This window comes from Oncorhynchus masou, chromosome 5 (genome assembly GCF_036934945.1).
Source record: "Oncorhynchus masou masou isolate Uvic2021 chromosome 5, UVic_Omas_1.1, whole genome shotgun sequence".
NCBI lineage: Eukaryota > Metazoa > Chordata > Actinopteri > Salmoniformes > Salmonidae > Oncorhynchus > Oncorhynchus masou.
Genome location: NC_088216.1, coordinates 50,794,013 through 50,812,190, shown reverse-complemented (window position 1 = coordinate 50,812,190; position 18,178 = coordinate 50,794,013). Strand labels below are relative to the sequence as shown.

The 18,178-nt window shown below is 42.2% G+C and overlaps 1 protein-coding gene across 2 annotated transcripts; it reads left to right on the top strand.

Moving 5' to 3' along the window:
• Positions 1–518: 518 nt before the first annotated feature.
• Positions 519–16,826, top strand: LOC135539774 (POZ-, AT hook-, and zinc finger-containing protein 1-like). 2 transcript variants are annotated; one of them, XM_064965891.1, is made up of 6 exons: positions 519–1,878; positions 2,055–2,118; positions 3,248–3,419; positions 4,940–5,092; positions 8,916–9,113; positions 13,011–16,826. In XM_064965891.1, exons 1-6 carry the CDS (start codon positions 662–664, stop codon positions 13,529–13,531), a joined length of 2,325 nt encoding a protein of 774 aa, XP_064821963.1. In that variant the 5' UTR covers positions 519–661; the 3' UTR covers positions 13,532–16,826. The 2 variants fall into 2 exon arrangements, with proteins under 2 accessions (XP_064821963.1, XP_064821964.1); XM_064965892.1 differs by lacking the exons at positions 4,940–5,092; positions 8,916–9,113 and having other exon boundaries at positions 522–1,878; positions 13,011–16,823.
• The last annotated feature ends 1,352 nt before the right edge of the window (positions 16,827–18,178 follow it).

The window sequence follows — 18,178 nt, the reverse complement described above, 5'->3', positions numbered from 1 at the left end:
CTTACTGTCATGAGCTGGTTATTTGCATATGCGAGTAGCGCCTTTTCAAATTGGGCAATTCTCCAAAGGCATCTGCAATGTGTGAATGGCAGCAAGCCATGTGTTATAGACTAATGTGTAGTGTCAGAATTGGATGGGTAATAAAAATATTGCCGCATCAAAGTTATGATTGGAGTCGTCTATAGTTCAACTTCATTTTTGGGGGTTATATTCTAACATGCGCACGGTCGCACCCTTTTTTTGTTCTGAAAGCTAGACGGTCAGCCTTTTCTCAGCGGCGGCTGGGGGAGGGGGCTTGTTGGAGAAAAAAAAGATGAAGGGAGAAACCAGGAAGAGGAATATTATGAATGTATTTGACAACTTCAACCCAACCTCTTGTCGGCTAAATGGCTGTAGTATCAGAATAATAGATTGTACATGAGACACTTTGTCGAGTATCTAAAAGCGACGTGGAAATATAGAACGATTACACCCCCCCCCCCCCCCCTTGAAACGAAAAAGGTTAAAGTTCACAGGAAGCTGGGGGGCTGCCATTTTTCCCTGCTAACGTTTTAGATGCTAAACAGGGAAGGGTGGTCGTCGTGTTTTTTATTTAATTTACTCGGACTATTGAGCTTTATACACTATTTGTTTCGCCACCCCTAGTCGCTAACCTAAATTGATGTTGAATGAATTCGGCATGGAGAGAATAGCGGAGCAGTCGTGGAATTCTTCATACACCTATCAGGTGAGCAATCATAGCGCGGAGATGCTACACAACCTCAACATTCAGAGGAAAGATGGAGGCAGGTTTTGCGATGTGATCTTGCGCGTTGGCGAAGAGAGCTTCCCTGCCCACAAGGCGGTACTGGCGGCGTGCAGCGAGTACTTCGAGTCCGTTTTTGGTTGTCAACCGGAGGGCGACGGGGAGGCAAAAGAACTCGAGATGCATACGATAAGCCCCAAAGTTTTTAAAGACATTTTGGACTTTGTCTACACCTCTAGGATTGTGGTACGATTGGAATGTTTCCCCGAGTTGATGACAGCTGCTAAGTTTCTGTTAATGCGTTCTGTCATCGAGATATGCCAAGAAGTAATAAAACAGTCCAATGTACAAATCCTTATACCACCCTCTCGAGGAGGCGACGTCAGTTTGTTCCGTGCCACGGGGGGCTCTGAATTGGGTCTCAAATTAGCGGTAGACATGTCAAATGGGAATGGCTTGTTGGAAAATAGCAACAATGGGCACACACATAATGTGGACGGAAGTCACGCCAATGACACTCGTGTTTCGGATAGCAGCCCCCAGTCCACTATTCCAGTTCTGCAGCCCGTGTCTCCATCAGAGAAGACGGGCAACCCGTTCCAAGAAGAGGGATCTCCGGGTTCTAAGAGAGGCAGGGGACGACCAAAGAAAGCGACAGCCATAGAGCATATACATTATAACCACAGCACCTCTGACGTTAAAGACATTGAGCAGCTATTTCCTTGTGGAATATGTGGCAAAGCATTTACAGAGGCTGTGCGGTTGAGAAATCACGAAGCGCAGCATGGAGCGTCCAGCCATGGCGCGAGTAGCGGAGGCGGCCCTACCTTGATAACGCACTCTGGTCAGCCCGGTCTGTTGGAGAATGGCATGCCCTTGCATGGAACAGATATCAGCCGTAAACGAGAGAGGACGAGACGTCACGTTGGCTGTGACATTTGTGGAAAGGTGTTCCGGGATGTCTACCACCTGAACCGACACAAATTGTCTCATTCCGGGGAAAAGCCATATGCGTGCCATGTCTGTGGCCTGCGATTCAAGCGCAAGGATAGGATGTCATACCATGTGCGGTCACACGATGGATCTGTGGGCAAACCTTACGTCTGTCAAAGCTGTGGAAAGGGGTTTTCAAGGTGAGCTATGGACAGTTATTATGGTAGACCTACATTATCATCACTACTTCCAGGGGCATTCCCTATTCTAAGCATTCTGTGTTCCAAGGGAAAATATAGACAAATGGTCTTCCTACTCAGAATCATTCTTGTACTGTCTGCATCTGTATCAACATGTCTACGTTTGTTTTATTCAGGCCAGACCATCTTAATGGACACATCAAGCAGGTTCACACAACAGAGAGACCCCATAAGTGTCAGGTGAGACAATAGTAACAACTGGATTCTCTTAGGAGAGTTGATGTGGATGCAATATTTGTCACAAAGAATGAACAACACTTCAAATCAGTCAGTGTGGTATTTGTTTTAATGATTTGAATTGTCATTGAATATGGTTACTCAATGACAACACAAACTAATATAATAGTTACGTGCTTTGCAAAATGATCGATTTCTCTAATAATCCAGTTTACATGGATACATCTGAAATCAGGCTACCTGATGGGACTGAAATAAATGGTGAAAATCGCCAATCAAAATAAACATTCTACCAACATACCATGTTATTTTTGCAAAGACTATTTGATTCTGAGTTGAGACATACAAAGTTTTTATGTGTGAACTTTTTTTAAGATGCTTACTTTCAGTTTTGTTTTACTCACTTGACTAGGGAAAGGGGGATACCTAGTCAGTTGTACAACTGAATGCCTTCAACTGAAATGGGTCTTCCGCATTTAACCCTACCCCTCTGAATCAGAGGTGTGGGGGGCTGCCTTAATCTACATCATTTACAAAATAGCCTCTAACACTCTACTCAGAAAATTGGATGTTATCTATCTCAGTGCCATACGTTTTGTCACCAAAGCCCCATATACTACCCACCACTGCTACCTGTACGCCCTCGTTAGCTGGCCCTCGCTTCATATTCATCGCCAAGCCCACAGATCCATAAAAGCTATTTCTTTGTTTCCTGTTCTTAAGTTTAGTTTTTTTCATCTTTTACTTTCGGTTTTCTACACCGGCTTCAAACAGCTGAAAGTATTATATTTTGGTTTATGGAAAATATATTTCACAGTGGTTTAGATACTACCGTGACTCTCTACACAATACTTGCATGTTTTGTCACATAAACTAAAAACGAGGACTGAATTTTGGCAACCAGGAAATGCACTATGCAAAAATCGCTCTGCCATCTTTAAAATAAGCAGAGTAAAGTGTTTATGGCTATTGCCATATTCGGCCTACTGCCATAATCAGTTAAATATGGAATTATTTGGTTGCATGTAAACATACTCATTCTTGTTGATTAGAATATGGTTGACGGTAAATGAATACTGTTTCTGTAGGTAACGTATGAGGGCATGCTCTTTACCTGCATTTTCCTTTTCAGATTTGTAATGCCTCCTTTGCTACGAGAGATCGTCTGCGGTCCCACCTGGCTTGCCACGAGGACAAGATCCCGTGCCAGGTATGTGGGAAGTACCTCCGGGCTGCGTACATGACCGACCACCTCAAGAAACACAGTGAAGGACCTCACAACTACTGTAGCATATGCAACAAAGGTAACCTCAGGCCTAGTGTGCAGCATCATCTCCTCATACATGTCAGGAGAATCAGGATGGCAGCTTCGGTTCTATAACTGTGTCTTGTTTCTTAAATTTGTATGTTTTTTGTTGTTGTTGTTAACCTGCCTTTCTTCCAGAATGGTATTTCCATCTTGCACACAAGGATGATCTACCAATATTTTTACTATTCAAATCTAATAATGTAAGTAACTACCTCAGCTGGTGCAAAGAACTTGGGTTGCTTTCTACATGTGTGACCTGCAAGTGGGGTCTGAAGTAATTTACACCCTTGATAAAGATGAGCAAAAATGTGTGTATAAAATAAATAATTCAAATACTGAGCTGTATTGTATGTGCCAAAAAAAATTGAAATTATTTTATACTAAAACAATTGCTGAAAGAAAGAGATTTTGTTTAACAAGTAATATGTTTTTTTTTCTCTCAAAGGTAGGGGTAGAATTGACACCCCTGTTTTCAAAACCTCACCTCAGCCTTTTTCTAAAATGTTTTATGAGTTGGAGAACACATTGGGAGGGATCTTAGATCATTCCTCCATACAGAATCCTTCCAGATCCTTGGTATCCGTCATCTGCACTTATGGACTGCCCTCTTCAATTCAAACCACAGCTTTTCAATGGGTTTCACATCCATAGACTTGAGATGGCCATTGTAAAATGCATATTTTGTGGCCAATTAACCATTTTCTTTGTGGATTTTCATATGATCCACTTGCGGCCAAGTTTCAGCCTCCTGCCAGAAACAACCAGGTTTTGTTTAAAATGTCCTGGAACTGCGTAAAGTTCATGATGCCGTTGACCTTAACAAGCACCCCAGGACCAGTGGAAGCAAAATATCCCCTTAACATGAAAGATCCACCACCATGTTTTACAGTTTGTATGGGGTTCTCTTTGAGCTATTGAATGTATAAAATAATATAATTTCCCAATTTTTTTGGCGCATACAATATAGCTCAGTAATTTAAATTACTTAGCCCCCCCCCAGTGCCATTTGTCTTTAGACCTATGGTCTGAAATTTTGCCCCAAAATACTGTATTGGGCTTCTTTTGTCTTCATTTACCTTGCTTCTTTTGTCTTGAGTTACCTGGCTAGAGATGGTGTCATTCTTGTGGTAAGCCTAATAGCTTAGATAAGAGAGAGCAGTGGTTGCATATTTTTTGACTCTTGCTTGAGGTTACCCTTCCTTTTGCAGGTTCACATTCTCCCTTGCCTTTTGAAGTTAGATGCGCATCATATTTATTTTTGAGGGGTTGTTACATCATCCAAAAGCTCAGCTCAGCTCAGTTCAACAAAATCATATTATTATCCCTGGTACCAGCTCTTATGCTTGTCTGCATGAAAATATAAAACAGTTTCACGAAAGGTGGACGTGGGAACAAGTTTTTGTTGTTGTCCCACAGTCATCTTTGGGTACATGACAACAGGGAGCATCCATTCTCTCCCAGCTGGATGTGTAGTGCCACTGCCCTTTTGTTCTGTGTTCTTCTCCTGGTCTCCAGGTTTCTCCACTGCATCCTACCTTAAGGTGCACGTAAAAACGCACCACGGCTCGCCATTGCTCCCCGCTACCGCCCCAGCACACGGTGCCTTCCCCGAGCTGCAGAACCATGGCGGTGCCCTCTACCACACGGGACGCCAGTGCGCAGTGGAAGGCAAGCAGCCGCCCACCCTGCTCCGCTCCACCTTGCCCCCCCCCCCCCCCAGCATATGTCTCTTTATTGCTTTGTATGGATCATAATCTGCTCTGCTGCTGCTTGTGGGGAAAACCTGCTCTGTCTGTCTTTTTAAAACCTGACCAAAAACACAAGCATACACAAACACATACACACAAAATTTATAGGCATGCTTGTCTATGCCTGTGCAGTAATGCTAATGCCAAAGGATCTATCCGCTCTCTGCGCCTCCATCAGCTAACGGTAGGGACACTGTCTTCAGAAGAAGCGCTATACTTACAAAGCTGGCTGAAATAGCTGTCCTGGCTGATATTGTGTATAGGGTTGTTCTGTATTAATGCACTTTCTGACTGCACCCCATTTGATTTGAACTAAACCTTCAAAACATGTTTGCCCATGGTAGACATCCATGTCTTCATCACTGAAAAAGAAAAACGGTTGAGTTTGATATGATTTGAAAGTGTACAAACAGGGTTGTTAAACTGTTTGTGCCATTTTCTTTTAACCTTTTAATGTAAATTATCTCAGAAACGCGTAAACGTATGTTGTAACTTAGATTAGAGGTCTTCTTTGTTCCAAAACGTTGGACCCAGACCCGAGAACAATCCGACTCGAACACGAATGGACCGGACAACAGCCAGACCTAGATTCTACCCGTACCCTGACGGGTTTGGATTTAGACTAGACCCGAGTGACCAAAAAAGTATGTTTATCAGCCATTCCGGTTAACTAATAGGTCTTTATATGTTGGCTCGGCCTTCTATAAGTTAATAAATTCACCTTATTAGCATAAAACAAATATGCTATAGAAGGGATGGGCAACTTTAATGGGGGTGGTGGGCACAAAACAAATATGCAAATATTATTAGGGGTCACAGTGGCTGGCAGGTCTGAATAACCACATTAGTACCTACACAGAGCTGGCCCTAGCCTCTTGAAAGTGGAGAGAAAATTGAAGTTTTAAAGTTAGTTTCCTGAAATTCTACTAAATGTTCTATGGGGCGAGGAGAAAATGTTGCACTTTTAAACCAAGTTTGCTCTAATTCTACATTTAAGCATGAGGCGGAGAGACGATTTTGCATTTATTTGATCTAATTTCATTCAATTCTACTTATTTTGCCATGGGACAAAAAATAATTAAAAAAAATGAAGTTTATAGCTCATTTTCTGCAATTCTACACATTTTACCATAGGGTAAGATAAATGTTAGCAGTTTTTAATATGATATCTGAGTGAGGGTGACAAAATCAATGGGGGTCCCCCCGGTCGGTAGTTCGACCATGATTACTCCACGTTGCACCTTGTGTATTCTACTATTCTAACTTTCAACTGTAAGATCCCAACTGAGTTCCTCCCCCCAAAATATATATACATACATATTCAGTACCAGTCAAAAGTTTGGACACCTTCTCTTCATGTTTTTTCTTAATTTTTTACTTTTTTTCTACATTGTAGAATAATAGTCAAGACACTATGAAATAACACCTATGGAATCATGTAGTAAACAAAAGTGTTAAACAAATCCGAGTATATTTTATTTTTGAGATTCTTCAAAGGAGCCACCCTTTGCCTTGATGACAGCTTTGCACACTCTTGGCATTCTCTCAACCAGCTTTATGAGGAATTATTTTCCAATAGTCTTGAAGGAGTTCCCACATATTCTGAGCTGCTTGCTGTTGGCTGCTTTTCCTTCATTCTGCGGTCAAACTAAAATATATTTTGGTATGTTTAGCACTTTTTTGAATACTGCATGATTCCGTATGTGTTATTTCATAGTTTTGACGTATTCACTATTATTCTACAATGTAGAAAATAGTATAAATAAAGAAAAACCCTTCAATGAGTAGACATGTCCAAACATTTGACTTGTACTGTATATGTGTACAATATGTATATCACCTGTAGTTCTATAGACCCAATGACTGAAACAGGACCTGACCTGGACCCAAGGGAATAGTTAGAGTTTTGGATCTGGACCCGCTCAGGTCTCGGGTATTCGGTTCAGGTTGACCTGTGAAGACCTCAAGCTTAGGCCCTATTTTACATCACCTGAGGTGTTTGTTGTGCCCGTCATCGGTTGAGACACCGCATACTCTTGAATACAGGGTGGGTGTCATTTCGATCATAGAAATGTAATTCATAGAATGGACCTATCCCTTCAGACCACTGCAATTTAGCTGGTACACCATTGAAACATTAACTTCCAATTACTACAGAATGATGGTGGCTGGTCCACCCACCCACCGTCAAATACCAATTTGAATATCTATTCTATTATGCATATTTCTAGTTCAATAGGTTTCCTATGGAATACTGACAGTATAATTTAAAACAGTGTATATTCCCACTCAATACGACATTGTCTGATTTCTATATTTGTGGTTCCATTTGAGAAAGTTGACATTTCAATTGTATTCACATTTTAGTACATTTATCAGCCAAAACATGACACCCAGCCTGTATGCTGTGTCTCAACGATGGTGAGCACAACGCAAACATTTTAAATAGGGTGCCCTTCTTTATGGCGAAGAGAGGGTGAGGAAAGTGAGAAGTTGAATGGGGAACTTCACGTTTAGATTTTTTTAGATCATGTGAATTAATCTTTTAATTAGGATAACTTTGCTCAACAGGTTAGAATTTGTATAGGCCTATTTCTTGAAGTTAAAAGATTGCTTAATCAAGGTGAAAGGAACATTTTAAATTGTAGCCTTTGGTTTCTTTTTTAATGGGTCACTGCCCCCCAGTGGTACATTTTTGGACACTGTAGTATCTACAACGAAGAGGTGTATGTATGCCACCCCATTTTCCAAATCAAGGCTCAGACATATAGACTGTTAAGCCTAATAGCCTTAGTGCCACACCCATCTCTGTCTGTTCAGCATGGCAATGTGACATCTGTCTGAAAACGCTCTTTGTCGCTTGCTGTCATCTCCATCGCCATTGGTCAAACAATGCACTAATGTTGTTGCATGTCTATTGAGTCATACTGTACTGTGCAATGTTCCTCTGGATTCAATGGAGCTTTTTTCAACTATATTATTGCCATGGCAACCAGCAGCAGCCTATGGATTTTGCTGTACAGTACGTCCGACTCCGAGAGAGAGCCAAAGCAGTGTGGAGAGAAGTTTAGATGCGGCGCAAAAACCTGTTTATTGGTTGTAGAAATGGGCTTCTTGGAATCTAAAATCAATGAAAAAATGTGACAGAATTTCAGAATTTAAAATCTATTGACCAACTGCTTTTATTTAGAATAAATAACTGTAGAATGCCATTGTAGTGTGACTCTGATCATGACAGTTTTAATAGCATCTTCATTCAGCACCATTGGTCAACTGTTTTGGCCTGATTGGCATGAGATGAGGGTCCTGTGCTGCAGACAGAACCCCGTTCGAGAGGAGTGAGTAGTAGGGTTAAAGCGACCTGGAGGAGCTGATAAGAGTATGGATTGAAGAATGGGAAAATGCTTCATGAAGATAAAATATATTTTATAAAGGACATAGAAAGAAATAGCATATAGAATAGCTGTAAACTTCCTAAAGGAAAAAGTTATTTGACAGAGAATAAATACCATTGCAAACATTCAATTCTCTAGAACAGACTAGCAGTCTGCTGGCTTGGCAAGTAATACAGGAAAAAGTTTCATTCCACTGGACAAAGTAAAACTACTAAGTGAAAGACTTTGAGGTCTGGATAACATTCGGACTACGTTGACTGTATGGTTTCCGCTGGCCTTGTCTGTTGTCTCTGCTGTCCCCACTCTACTTTCTGTTGGTTGCCTGGTGTTTGTCTGTCGGTGGTGTAGACCTGTGCACCAGTCGCCGGCTGCTGGTCACCTTTCAAGAGGCAGAGGGTCACTGCTTTCTCCCCCAGCCCGGCCCTCCCTTCCTGGGCCTGCAGCCCGAGCTGCTACTGGGGAAACCAGGGCCTGGGGGGGCTCCGTATTTCTGGGAATGCTCTGCCGGCCCGCCTGGGTTCCAACCCCTCCACGGGCCTCTGCCAGGTCAGTACGGGCCAGCCGGAGGGTGGGGGCTGGGCCGTGCCTGGGCGCTAACAAGGCCCACTGATTGGACGGGGAGCAAGGGTTCCACTGTAAAGGGTTGGTTGGATGAGGAGATTCCAACCTTTATGGGTGTATGGGTATAAAGTGTCAAGGAAATTTGGTTGACGGGATGCATGAGTAAGTTTTCCTGGAAATAAGCGCTAGATGTTAGCGGATGTGGAGACATGAGATGTCGCAGGAGTAGTTCCGATGTGGTTTTGGTATCATGAAAAAAACTGATACAATAGACTATTTCAGGCATGGGCAACCGGTGATCCCCCCCTTTTGTAGGCCCCTTTTTTAGGTATTCACTTGGGGACTCAACTTACTGTTGAGTTAGAATAGTAGAATACACACGGTGCAATTTCAAAATTTGGTTTTGCATCAGCAGTTTCTAATATGTCAGTCACTGACAGTCACTCAATTAACCCATGTCAGCAAACATTTTTTGGATTGGTAAATTACTCTAGCCAGCGATCTAAACTTGAAGTAATCATGGTCGAATTACCGACCGGGGATGCCCCATATATTTTATTTTAGTCTCTCACTCAGATATCATATAAAAAACTGCAAATATTTAACTCCACCCTATGGCAAAATGTGTAGAACTGCAGGAAATCCACTGTAAAACTGGTCATTTATTTATCTGCCCCATGGCAAAATGTAGAATTGCAGCAAATTGCTTTAAAACTGCTGCATTTTCTCTACGCCCCATGGCAGAAATGTGTAGAATTGCAGGAAATTAACTCTAAAAGTGAATTTGTTTCTCTTCACTGTCGAGGGGGGGCTGCTAAAATGTTTTGCTCGCAAGGTAGGGTCTCCAAAAGGCTAGGGCCGGCTCTGACTGTGTGGGTATGGATGTGGATACGCAGACCCGCGAACCACTGCTGCTCCCTCATAATGAGTTCAGTTTTTTTGTGGCTCACACCCCCATCAAAGTTGCCTAAACCTGGCCTTTTTCATATCAGATATTCTGGGCTGATATTGTACAATCAGAGCTAAAATAATCTGCCATGGCTTGCTACCAACCAACACTTATTTTCAGGTGAAAATCTTAAGTGTAAGGAAATGCCAACAAAGCAGTTGTGTAGAATTGTGTTTTTTTGCCTGAAACTCACAAGGAAGAAACATACTTTTTGCTCTCAATGAAAGCATATTATCTATTGGGTAAAGGAATGAAACTGTGGAATGTTTGTTAACCGCATAATCTGAACAAATGTGCCTTCTGTTCCTATAAGTATATTATTCGCTAATGTTCAGTCCCTGGAAAATAAAGTAGATGAGCTCAGGTTGAGGAGTTCCTTCGAGAGAATAATGTCTCTCTCTCCAAATATGTTGTTCTTGTCCATTCAGCCAGCGGGGTTCTCCACCCCATTGCGAGGACTGGAAGAAAGAACTCTCCGGGAAAAATAAAGGTGCAGGGGTTTGATTCATGATGTGATTGTGGTAATTGGTGGACTATGTGCAAACTGGAAACCGCATATCATAAGACTGCGTTTATTGTAGTTGTGGAGTTAATAAAGGAAATTTGAGGAAAACGCTACTTAAATTCTATCAACACATCTGCTGTGCTAGACGCCCAACACAGACCCTGGATTATTGCTATTCTCCCTTACGGGACTGCCCTCCCCCACCCTCCCTTCGGCAAATCAGATCACGCCTCCTTTCTGTTCCTTCCCACCTATAGGCAGAAACCCAAACAGGAAGCTCCCATGATAAGGACTGTTCAACGTTGGCCTGACCAATCGGAATCTATGCTTTAAGATTGTTTTGATCACGCGGACTGGGAAATGTTCTGGGTCGTCTCTGAAAATAGTATCGACGTATACATTGACTCTGTGACTGAGTTCATCATGGAGTGCATAGAGGATGTGTTTCCCACTGTGACGATATAGAACTTATCCAAACCAAAAACAATGGATAGATGGCTGCATTCATACAAAACTGGACATATTCAATCTCTCCATATTCCTGTCTGTTGTCTCCACTTGCTTTAAGATGTCCATTGTTTCTGTACCCAAGAAAGCGAAGGTAACTGAACTAAATGACTTTCGCCCTGTAGCACTTCTGTCGTGATGAAGTGCTTTGAGAGGAAAGTTAAGGACCATATCACCTCCACCTTACACAACACCTTAGACCCAGTACAATTCACATATTGCCCCAACAGATCCACGGACAATGCATTCGCCATTGCCTTATCCCACCTCTACAAGTCTAATTCCTATGTAAGAATGCTGTTCATCGGCTACAGCTCAGCTTTCAACACCATAGTGCCCTCCAAGCTCATCACTAAGTTCAGGGCCCTGGGTCTGAACCCCTCCCTGTGCAACTGAGTCCTGGACTTCCTGGCGAGCCGACCCCAAGTGGCAATAACACCTCTGCCACCCTGATCCTCAACACGGGGCCCCACAGGGGTGCGTTTTCCGCCCCCTCCTGTACTCCCTGTTCACCCATGACTGCATGGCCATGCAAGCCTCCAACTCAATCAAGTTAGCTGATGACACGACAGTGGTAGGTCTGATTACCAACAACGATAAGACAGCCTACAGGGAGGAGGTGAGAGCCCTGGTGGAGTGGTGCCAGGAAAATAACCTCTCCCTCAGCGTCAACAAAATGAAGGAGCTGATCGTGGACTACAGGAAACCGCAGAGATAGCACACCCCCATACACATCGATGGGGCCGCAGTGGGAAGAGTCAAAAGCTTCAAGTTCCCCGGTGTACACTTCACTGACAACCTGAAATGGTCCCTTCACACAGACAGCGTGGTGAACAAGGTGTAACAGCACCTCTTCAACCTCAGGAGGCTGATGAAAGTCGGCTGAGCCCCTAAGACCCTCACAAACGTATACAGATGCACCATTGAAGCATCCTGTCGGGCTGTATCACCGCCTGGTACGGCAATTGCACCGTCCCCAACTGTAGGGCTCTCTAGAAACTGGGAGGAGGCCGGCTAGTGACGACTGTGCGGTCAGCCCAACTGTTCCCCGGGAGCACTCTGCCTGCCTTCCAGGACATCTAAAGCACCCAGTGTCTAAGGAAGGCCAAGAAAATCATCAATGACCTCAGCCACCCGAGCCACGTCCTGTTCACCCTGCTACCATCTAGAAAGAGGTATAGATGTATCAAAGCTGGGACTGAGAGACTGATAGAAGCTGTTTCTCACCAGGCCATCAGACTGTTGAACAGTCGTCACTAGCCGGCCTCCGCCCAGTACACTGTCCTGAACCTTAGTCACTGTTCTAGCCGGCTATCACCCGGTACTCTACCCTGCACCTTAGACACTACTGCCTTGGTCACTTTTTAATCATGTTTACATACTGTTTTACCCACTTTATATGTATATAGTGTATTCTAGTCATGGCTCAGCCTATATAACTCTTTTTTTGTATTTATGTGTATATATCTTTTATTATTATTGCTAGGTATTACTGCACAGTTGGAGTTAGAAACACAAGCATTTGGCTGCGGTAACAACTACTACAAATCTATGTATGTGACCAATAAACTTTGATTTGATATGAATGACCACCGTGTCTTCTAAGAATTGCAGTAAAATTCTACTTAAAAGCAATACTATAAGAATACTGCAGATGGGAGTAGATGGTTAGTACACAAAGCATTAAACTGTCCTGTTCATGTTGCAGGTGATGGTGGTGAAGAGCAGTGCTGCCTCGAGGTCTAGCCAAATTTTGTGTTGTGCGCATGGCCTAATTTTCATGTTTTTCTTTCTCCCCTTATCCTTCCCCTGCTTCCGGACTCTCCCTGTGACCTTCCCCTCTCCCCAACCCACTCTGTACTCTCCCCATCCCACCAACTATCCCAACTCCTGTCCCTCTCCCCCTTTGTCTTTACCTCAGACGGGCAAGAGAATGCCGGGAAATGTCCCCATCAGGGAGAATCTGAGGGAGACGAGCCGTCTTTCAGGGAGCTGTCCAACGGCGACGAGATGAAATCTCCACATAAGTCTGAGGGGGAGGAGCTTGGGTCTCCGACACCATTCGCCTGCAACGGAGCCTCTGCTGGTACTGGGACAGTGCCGGGGTCGCCACCAGGTGGCGCTAAAGCCAAGACCAGCCAGGACTCTCCAGAGAAAAAGTTCCCCTGCAGCGAGTGCACCCAGACCTTCCGAACAAAATCCTACCTCAACAAGCACGTCAACAGAGTGCATCATCATGGGGTCCAGAAGAGTCTGGTGGTGGCTGCAGGGTCGGGGTCAGGTCTGGGGGAGCTGGGTCCTTCGCTGGGCTCGCCCTTCTCCCCACAACAGAACATGTCTCTGCTGGAGTCGTTTGGCTTCCAGATTGTCCAGTCTGCCTTTGCCTCGTCGCTGGTGGACTCTGAGGCAGGGCATAGTGGGATGGACCTGGGGGGGAAGTGATCCGTACGCCCTAGGTCTGTTCAGCCTATCAGATGGAAGGGAATGATGTTGTCTTTAGACTACTTTGCTGTTCATTGCATCATCTCTCACTGTCGTTGTTTATCACCTTCTGTTACCTTTCTGTGTCATGGACCTCGCTATTACTATCAATATAAATGTTCCATTTCATAGCAATATATAAAATGTACATAAACGTGAATCATTTTAACATTAATCAACTTCAAAAGCTTTTTTGAATCTGCTGTCTGTCTTTGAAGTCTACCGTCAGTCATGTTTTTGTCTTTATTGTATTTGTATTGTTTATGACATGACCATCCGCTTATGATCCATTACCAAACACATGCACATATAAGAAACATATATTAGTCAATGCTGTTATTGTTGTTATGTCTGGTCCAGGGTTTTTTCTCAATTAAAATGGGGCTTAGGTGGTGGATGTGGCAGTGGGCATGGCCATGGAGTCCCGATTGGGCACAGAGAGAAAATTTCCTGCAATTTCACCAAGCTAATTTCTTGCAGTTCCACACATTTTATCATGGTGCTGGGGGGGGTTCCTGCGATTGTACACACTTTACCATGGCTTATGCGCATTCTTATGCTAGCTGAGTGACTCAAACATTAAAACAAAATCAATGGGGGACATTTTTTTTTTTTTTTACATTTTAGTTTCTCCCCGACTGTCTAGTTTTTTTATTTAGATCCAAAGAGGATCTGTTTGAAAAATAAATATGCCTAGGTCCATTATCTTTTCAACATACGTTATATCTGGTTTTAGCCGTTTACACTGAAAACGTTTTCACTGTTTGGATTTAGGCGGCCCGGCCAAGACTTTTCTATGCAGAAAAAACCCTGAGGTCCTAGTCATATTGGTAATCTGTGGGTTAGTACATATGTTGACTGGGCTATTTTGAAATGCTTTGTTATCTACATGGTTTTCACAGCTGCAGTGACGCCTTCTAACCCAAGGTTCCCCCTTACTTCAGACAGAGCCTCTGATGGGAAGAGGCTGCAGATGGACATCTAGTCCAACTCCGAATATAAAGGAAAGGGAGATACCTAGTCAGTTGTACGACTGAATGCATTCAACTGAATATAATCAGTCAATTTGACCAGTTTCTGCAGGGCAAGAATATAACCTTATGCCTCAGTATGGCTGTTACATTTGATAATGTTGTATTCTCTTAAGACATTTTAAAGAACCAATGTATTTGTTAGTCACATACTTGTGAAATCAGTTCTGGATATTCAACAGGGACCAAGTTCAGGTTTGACTATTAGAAATCGTGAGAAATGTAGAATATATATTTTATTAACTTATTGATTGCCCTGTCCGTGTTGTGCACAAAGTTGTTTTATTTTTTATAAATCAACGTTTGAGATGTCGATGTGCTGTGCTGATTTGACTCTTTAAGTTATGCTAGATACGGGAGGCCTACTAGGGAGCGACAAAAAGAGTATGTATGCTGAAATATCTGTGTGTGTGTGTGCGTGTTTGGTGCTCTGATATGTGTGCTTTTGTCCTCAGAATGTAATCAACCAAGAAGGCTTTTGATCTTTAATTTGTTTCAGATAATTTTGCTCTATTACTTTCAGTACATTCCTGCTTTTATTTATAGTTATATTGTGATTGTAATGAGTGTATATAACATTCATATATATGTATATATGAAATGCGTATATATGTGATCAAACCTAATGATTGATTTTAATAGTTTGTCAGTTAATGGGGATCCTGTGTGTGTGTATGTGTATATATATATATATATGTGTGTACGTACGTATGTATGTATGTGTATATATATATAATATAAATAAATGTTTTTTTCCTTCCTTGCTAATGATGGAAAGAGGTGTGTAAGTTTTGGTGGTGGTGGTTTGATTTGAAAGGTTTTCCTCACAGTGCACACCCATGGTCTGCTGTGTACTGTTCTGGATATAAATGTTTTTTGGGGGTGTGGATGGTGACGGAGGTTTCGCTGTTCACTGAAGACCTGGGTTCAAAAAGTACTCGAAAAGCATTTGCTTGAGTCTGGCTGGAGTGACTGATGGGTGGGTTTGCACTTTTGGGACTCTTCTATTGTGCCAGGCAAGCTAAATCAAGTACTATTTGAACCCAGGTCTAGTTCACGGCGCTGTTACCTGGCTCTGGTAGTGTACACTACCAGTTTAGTGATAGGACCCATGGCTTTGATCAATCAGTCTGTTTAGGTCATATTAAGCTCTTTTTATATCCCCACTAAATAGTGATGCTTTTCACACAGCGAATGGAGTAAAAAATCATTTATAAAGGCCTGTATTGTGTTATTTATTGGATAAGTGAGAGACGATGCTGTTTAGAAATATGCCCTTATATAATTGGTGGTTGTGGCAACACTTGGGATCGCCCATACATGCTAATCAAATCATCTGGTGGTATTGTTTTATTTATCTCATCTGCTTTGGTACTTCAATTTATAGATGTTTTGATTGATTGCTTGGATACTTACCTTTGCTGTTTTCTTGTCTTATTCTGTTGGTCTGTTGCAAAGTGCCTTCCCAATACTGATTGTGCACGGCAGTGGATTTGAAACGCGAGATAAAAAAAGGACCTCTCTCTTGAAATGGCAAATCATGCGCAGATTGACTTGCAATGACACTTTTGTACGCATAAAAACATGCACACACAGAAGATGTACATTTGTATATGTATGTTACTTTGGTATTTTATCTCTGTACTCTGCAAGATCGTTGAACTTAAAAAAGAATAAAAAATTGGAGTTACATGTTTTGTTATAAAACCTTTGGACATATTTCAATATAAGCATACTTTTCTATAGATGTCTGTTTTTGTACACTGTTTTTGAGTCTGTCATCTCTGTCTAATTGATACAGAGATGGGGATTCAATAAAGATGTATCTGAAACTGTTCCTGAGTGTGTTATCTTTGGTGTGTTTATAATTGTGCTTAAGTTTAGGATGAGTCGACTTTGATTTCCTCCTGAGCATGACGCATCACGGGTCACGCCACTATGACTGGATTCAAACTTTTCATGAGGCCATAAGTAGAAAATAAAGATGTCACTGTGCAGAATAGATTCTGAAATGTTCTGCCCCTGAACAAGGCAGTTAACCCATTGTTCCTGGGCCGTCGTTGTAAATAAGAATTTGTTCTTAACTGACTTAAATAAAGGTCCTGAATAAAACATGGGAGCATAAACACTACATCATTGATGACAAACACAATTTAGTCTAATATATATATATATAAATATATATATATATATTAATGTGTGTGTATATACTGAACAAAAAATAAATGCAACATGTAAAGTGTTGGTCCCATGTTTCATGAGCTGAAATAAAAAATCCCAGAAATGTTGAATATGCACAAAAAGCGTATTTCTCTCAAATTTTGTGCACACATTTGTTCATGTCCCTGTTAGTGAGCGTTTATCCTTTGCCAAGATAATCCATCCACCAGACAGGTGTGGTATATCAAGAAGCTGATTAAACAGCATGATCATTACAAAGTGCACCTTGTGCTTGGGACAATAAAAGGCCATTTTGACACACAACACAATGCCACAGATATCTCAAATGTTAAGGGAGCATGCAATTGGTATGCTGACTCCTGGAATGTCCACCAGAGCTGTTGCCAGAATATTAATTTCTCTACCATAATCTGCCTCCAATGTCATTTTAGAGAATTTAGCAGTACCTCCAACCGGCCTCACAACTGCAGACCGTGTGTAATCCGGCTTCTTCACCTGCAGGATTGTCTGGCTGTCTGAGGAGTATTCATATCTGTAATAAAGTACTTTTGAGGGGGAAAACTCATTCTTGGCTGGGCCTGGCTCCCAAGTAGGTGGGCCTATGCCCTCCCAATCCCACACATGGCTGCGCCCCTGCTCATGAGATTTCCGTAAATTTGTGCCTAGTTAAATTTCAATGGACTGATTTCCCTATATGAACTGTAGCTCAGTATAATCATTGAAATTGTTGAATGTTGCGTTTCGATTTTTGTTCAGTATATATTTCTACTCACTTCCAGACAACCAATCTGCATAGACATCGGCTCCAAAGTGGTGACATTTAGGCTTTGAAAAGGAAAGACAGTCATGACATTTCTTGCCCAGCAACATTGTTTTGATGGGCTATTTTGTTTTCAGTGTCATATAATTGGGGCTCATGGTATAGATTTAGACGGTTGACTGTCAAATGAAAACACAGGGCCCAAATGTAGTGTCTTGTTGGTTAATCAATGGTAATATACAATTTTGAATCGGCACTAAGTTATATCAAGTAGTCCTTACTTAAACACATTTTATTTTACAAAAGATAAGGGTACAGACAGACAGTAGGACCTCAGAGATATGCAACTGTCAAGAATGGCAGTCTTTTTGATCACTGAAATGTTTGCAACTTTGCGGTTCTGTGTGTATGTTGACTTGGAGCAGCATTTGACCACTACGTAGCTCACTCGACTCCCAATACTCAGATCTGGAATCGTACACACCACTTAGCCTACAGCTGTAGACTTGTGAAAATAAGACATGCATAATACATAAGAAATGATGTACTCACAAGGTCCTAGTCCATAAATACAGATGACAAAGAAGATGAGGGTGATGTTAACATAGGGAAACCATGAGTACAGGTCCTCTCTGC

Bases quoted from the DNA above. Each gene is read 5' to 3' on its own strand.
- LOC135539774 (XM_064965891.1), top strand. From the start codon at position 662: ATGTTGAATGAATTCGGCATGGAGAGAATAGCGGAGCAGTCGTGGAAT. The intron at 3,420-4,939 runs GTAACCTCAGGC...CCTGGTCTCCAG, and splicing joins CTGTAGCATATGCAACAAAG to GTTTCTCCACTGCATCCTAC. The intron at 9,114-13,010 runs GTCAGTACGGGC...TCTTTACCTCAG, and splicing joins CCTCCACGGGCCTCTGCCAG to ACGGGCAAGAGAATGCCGGG.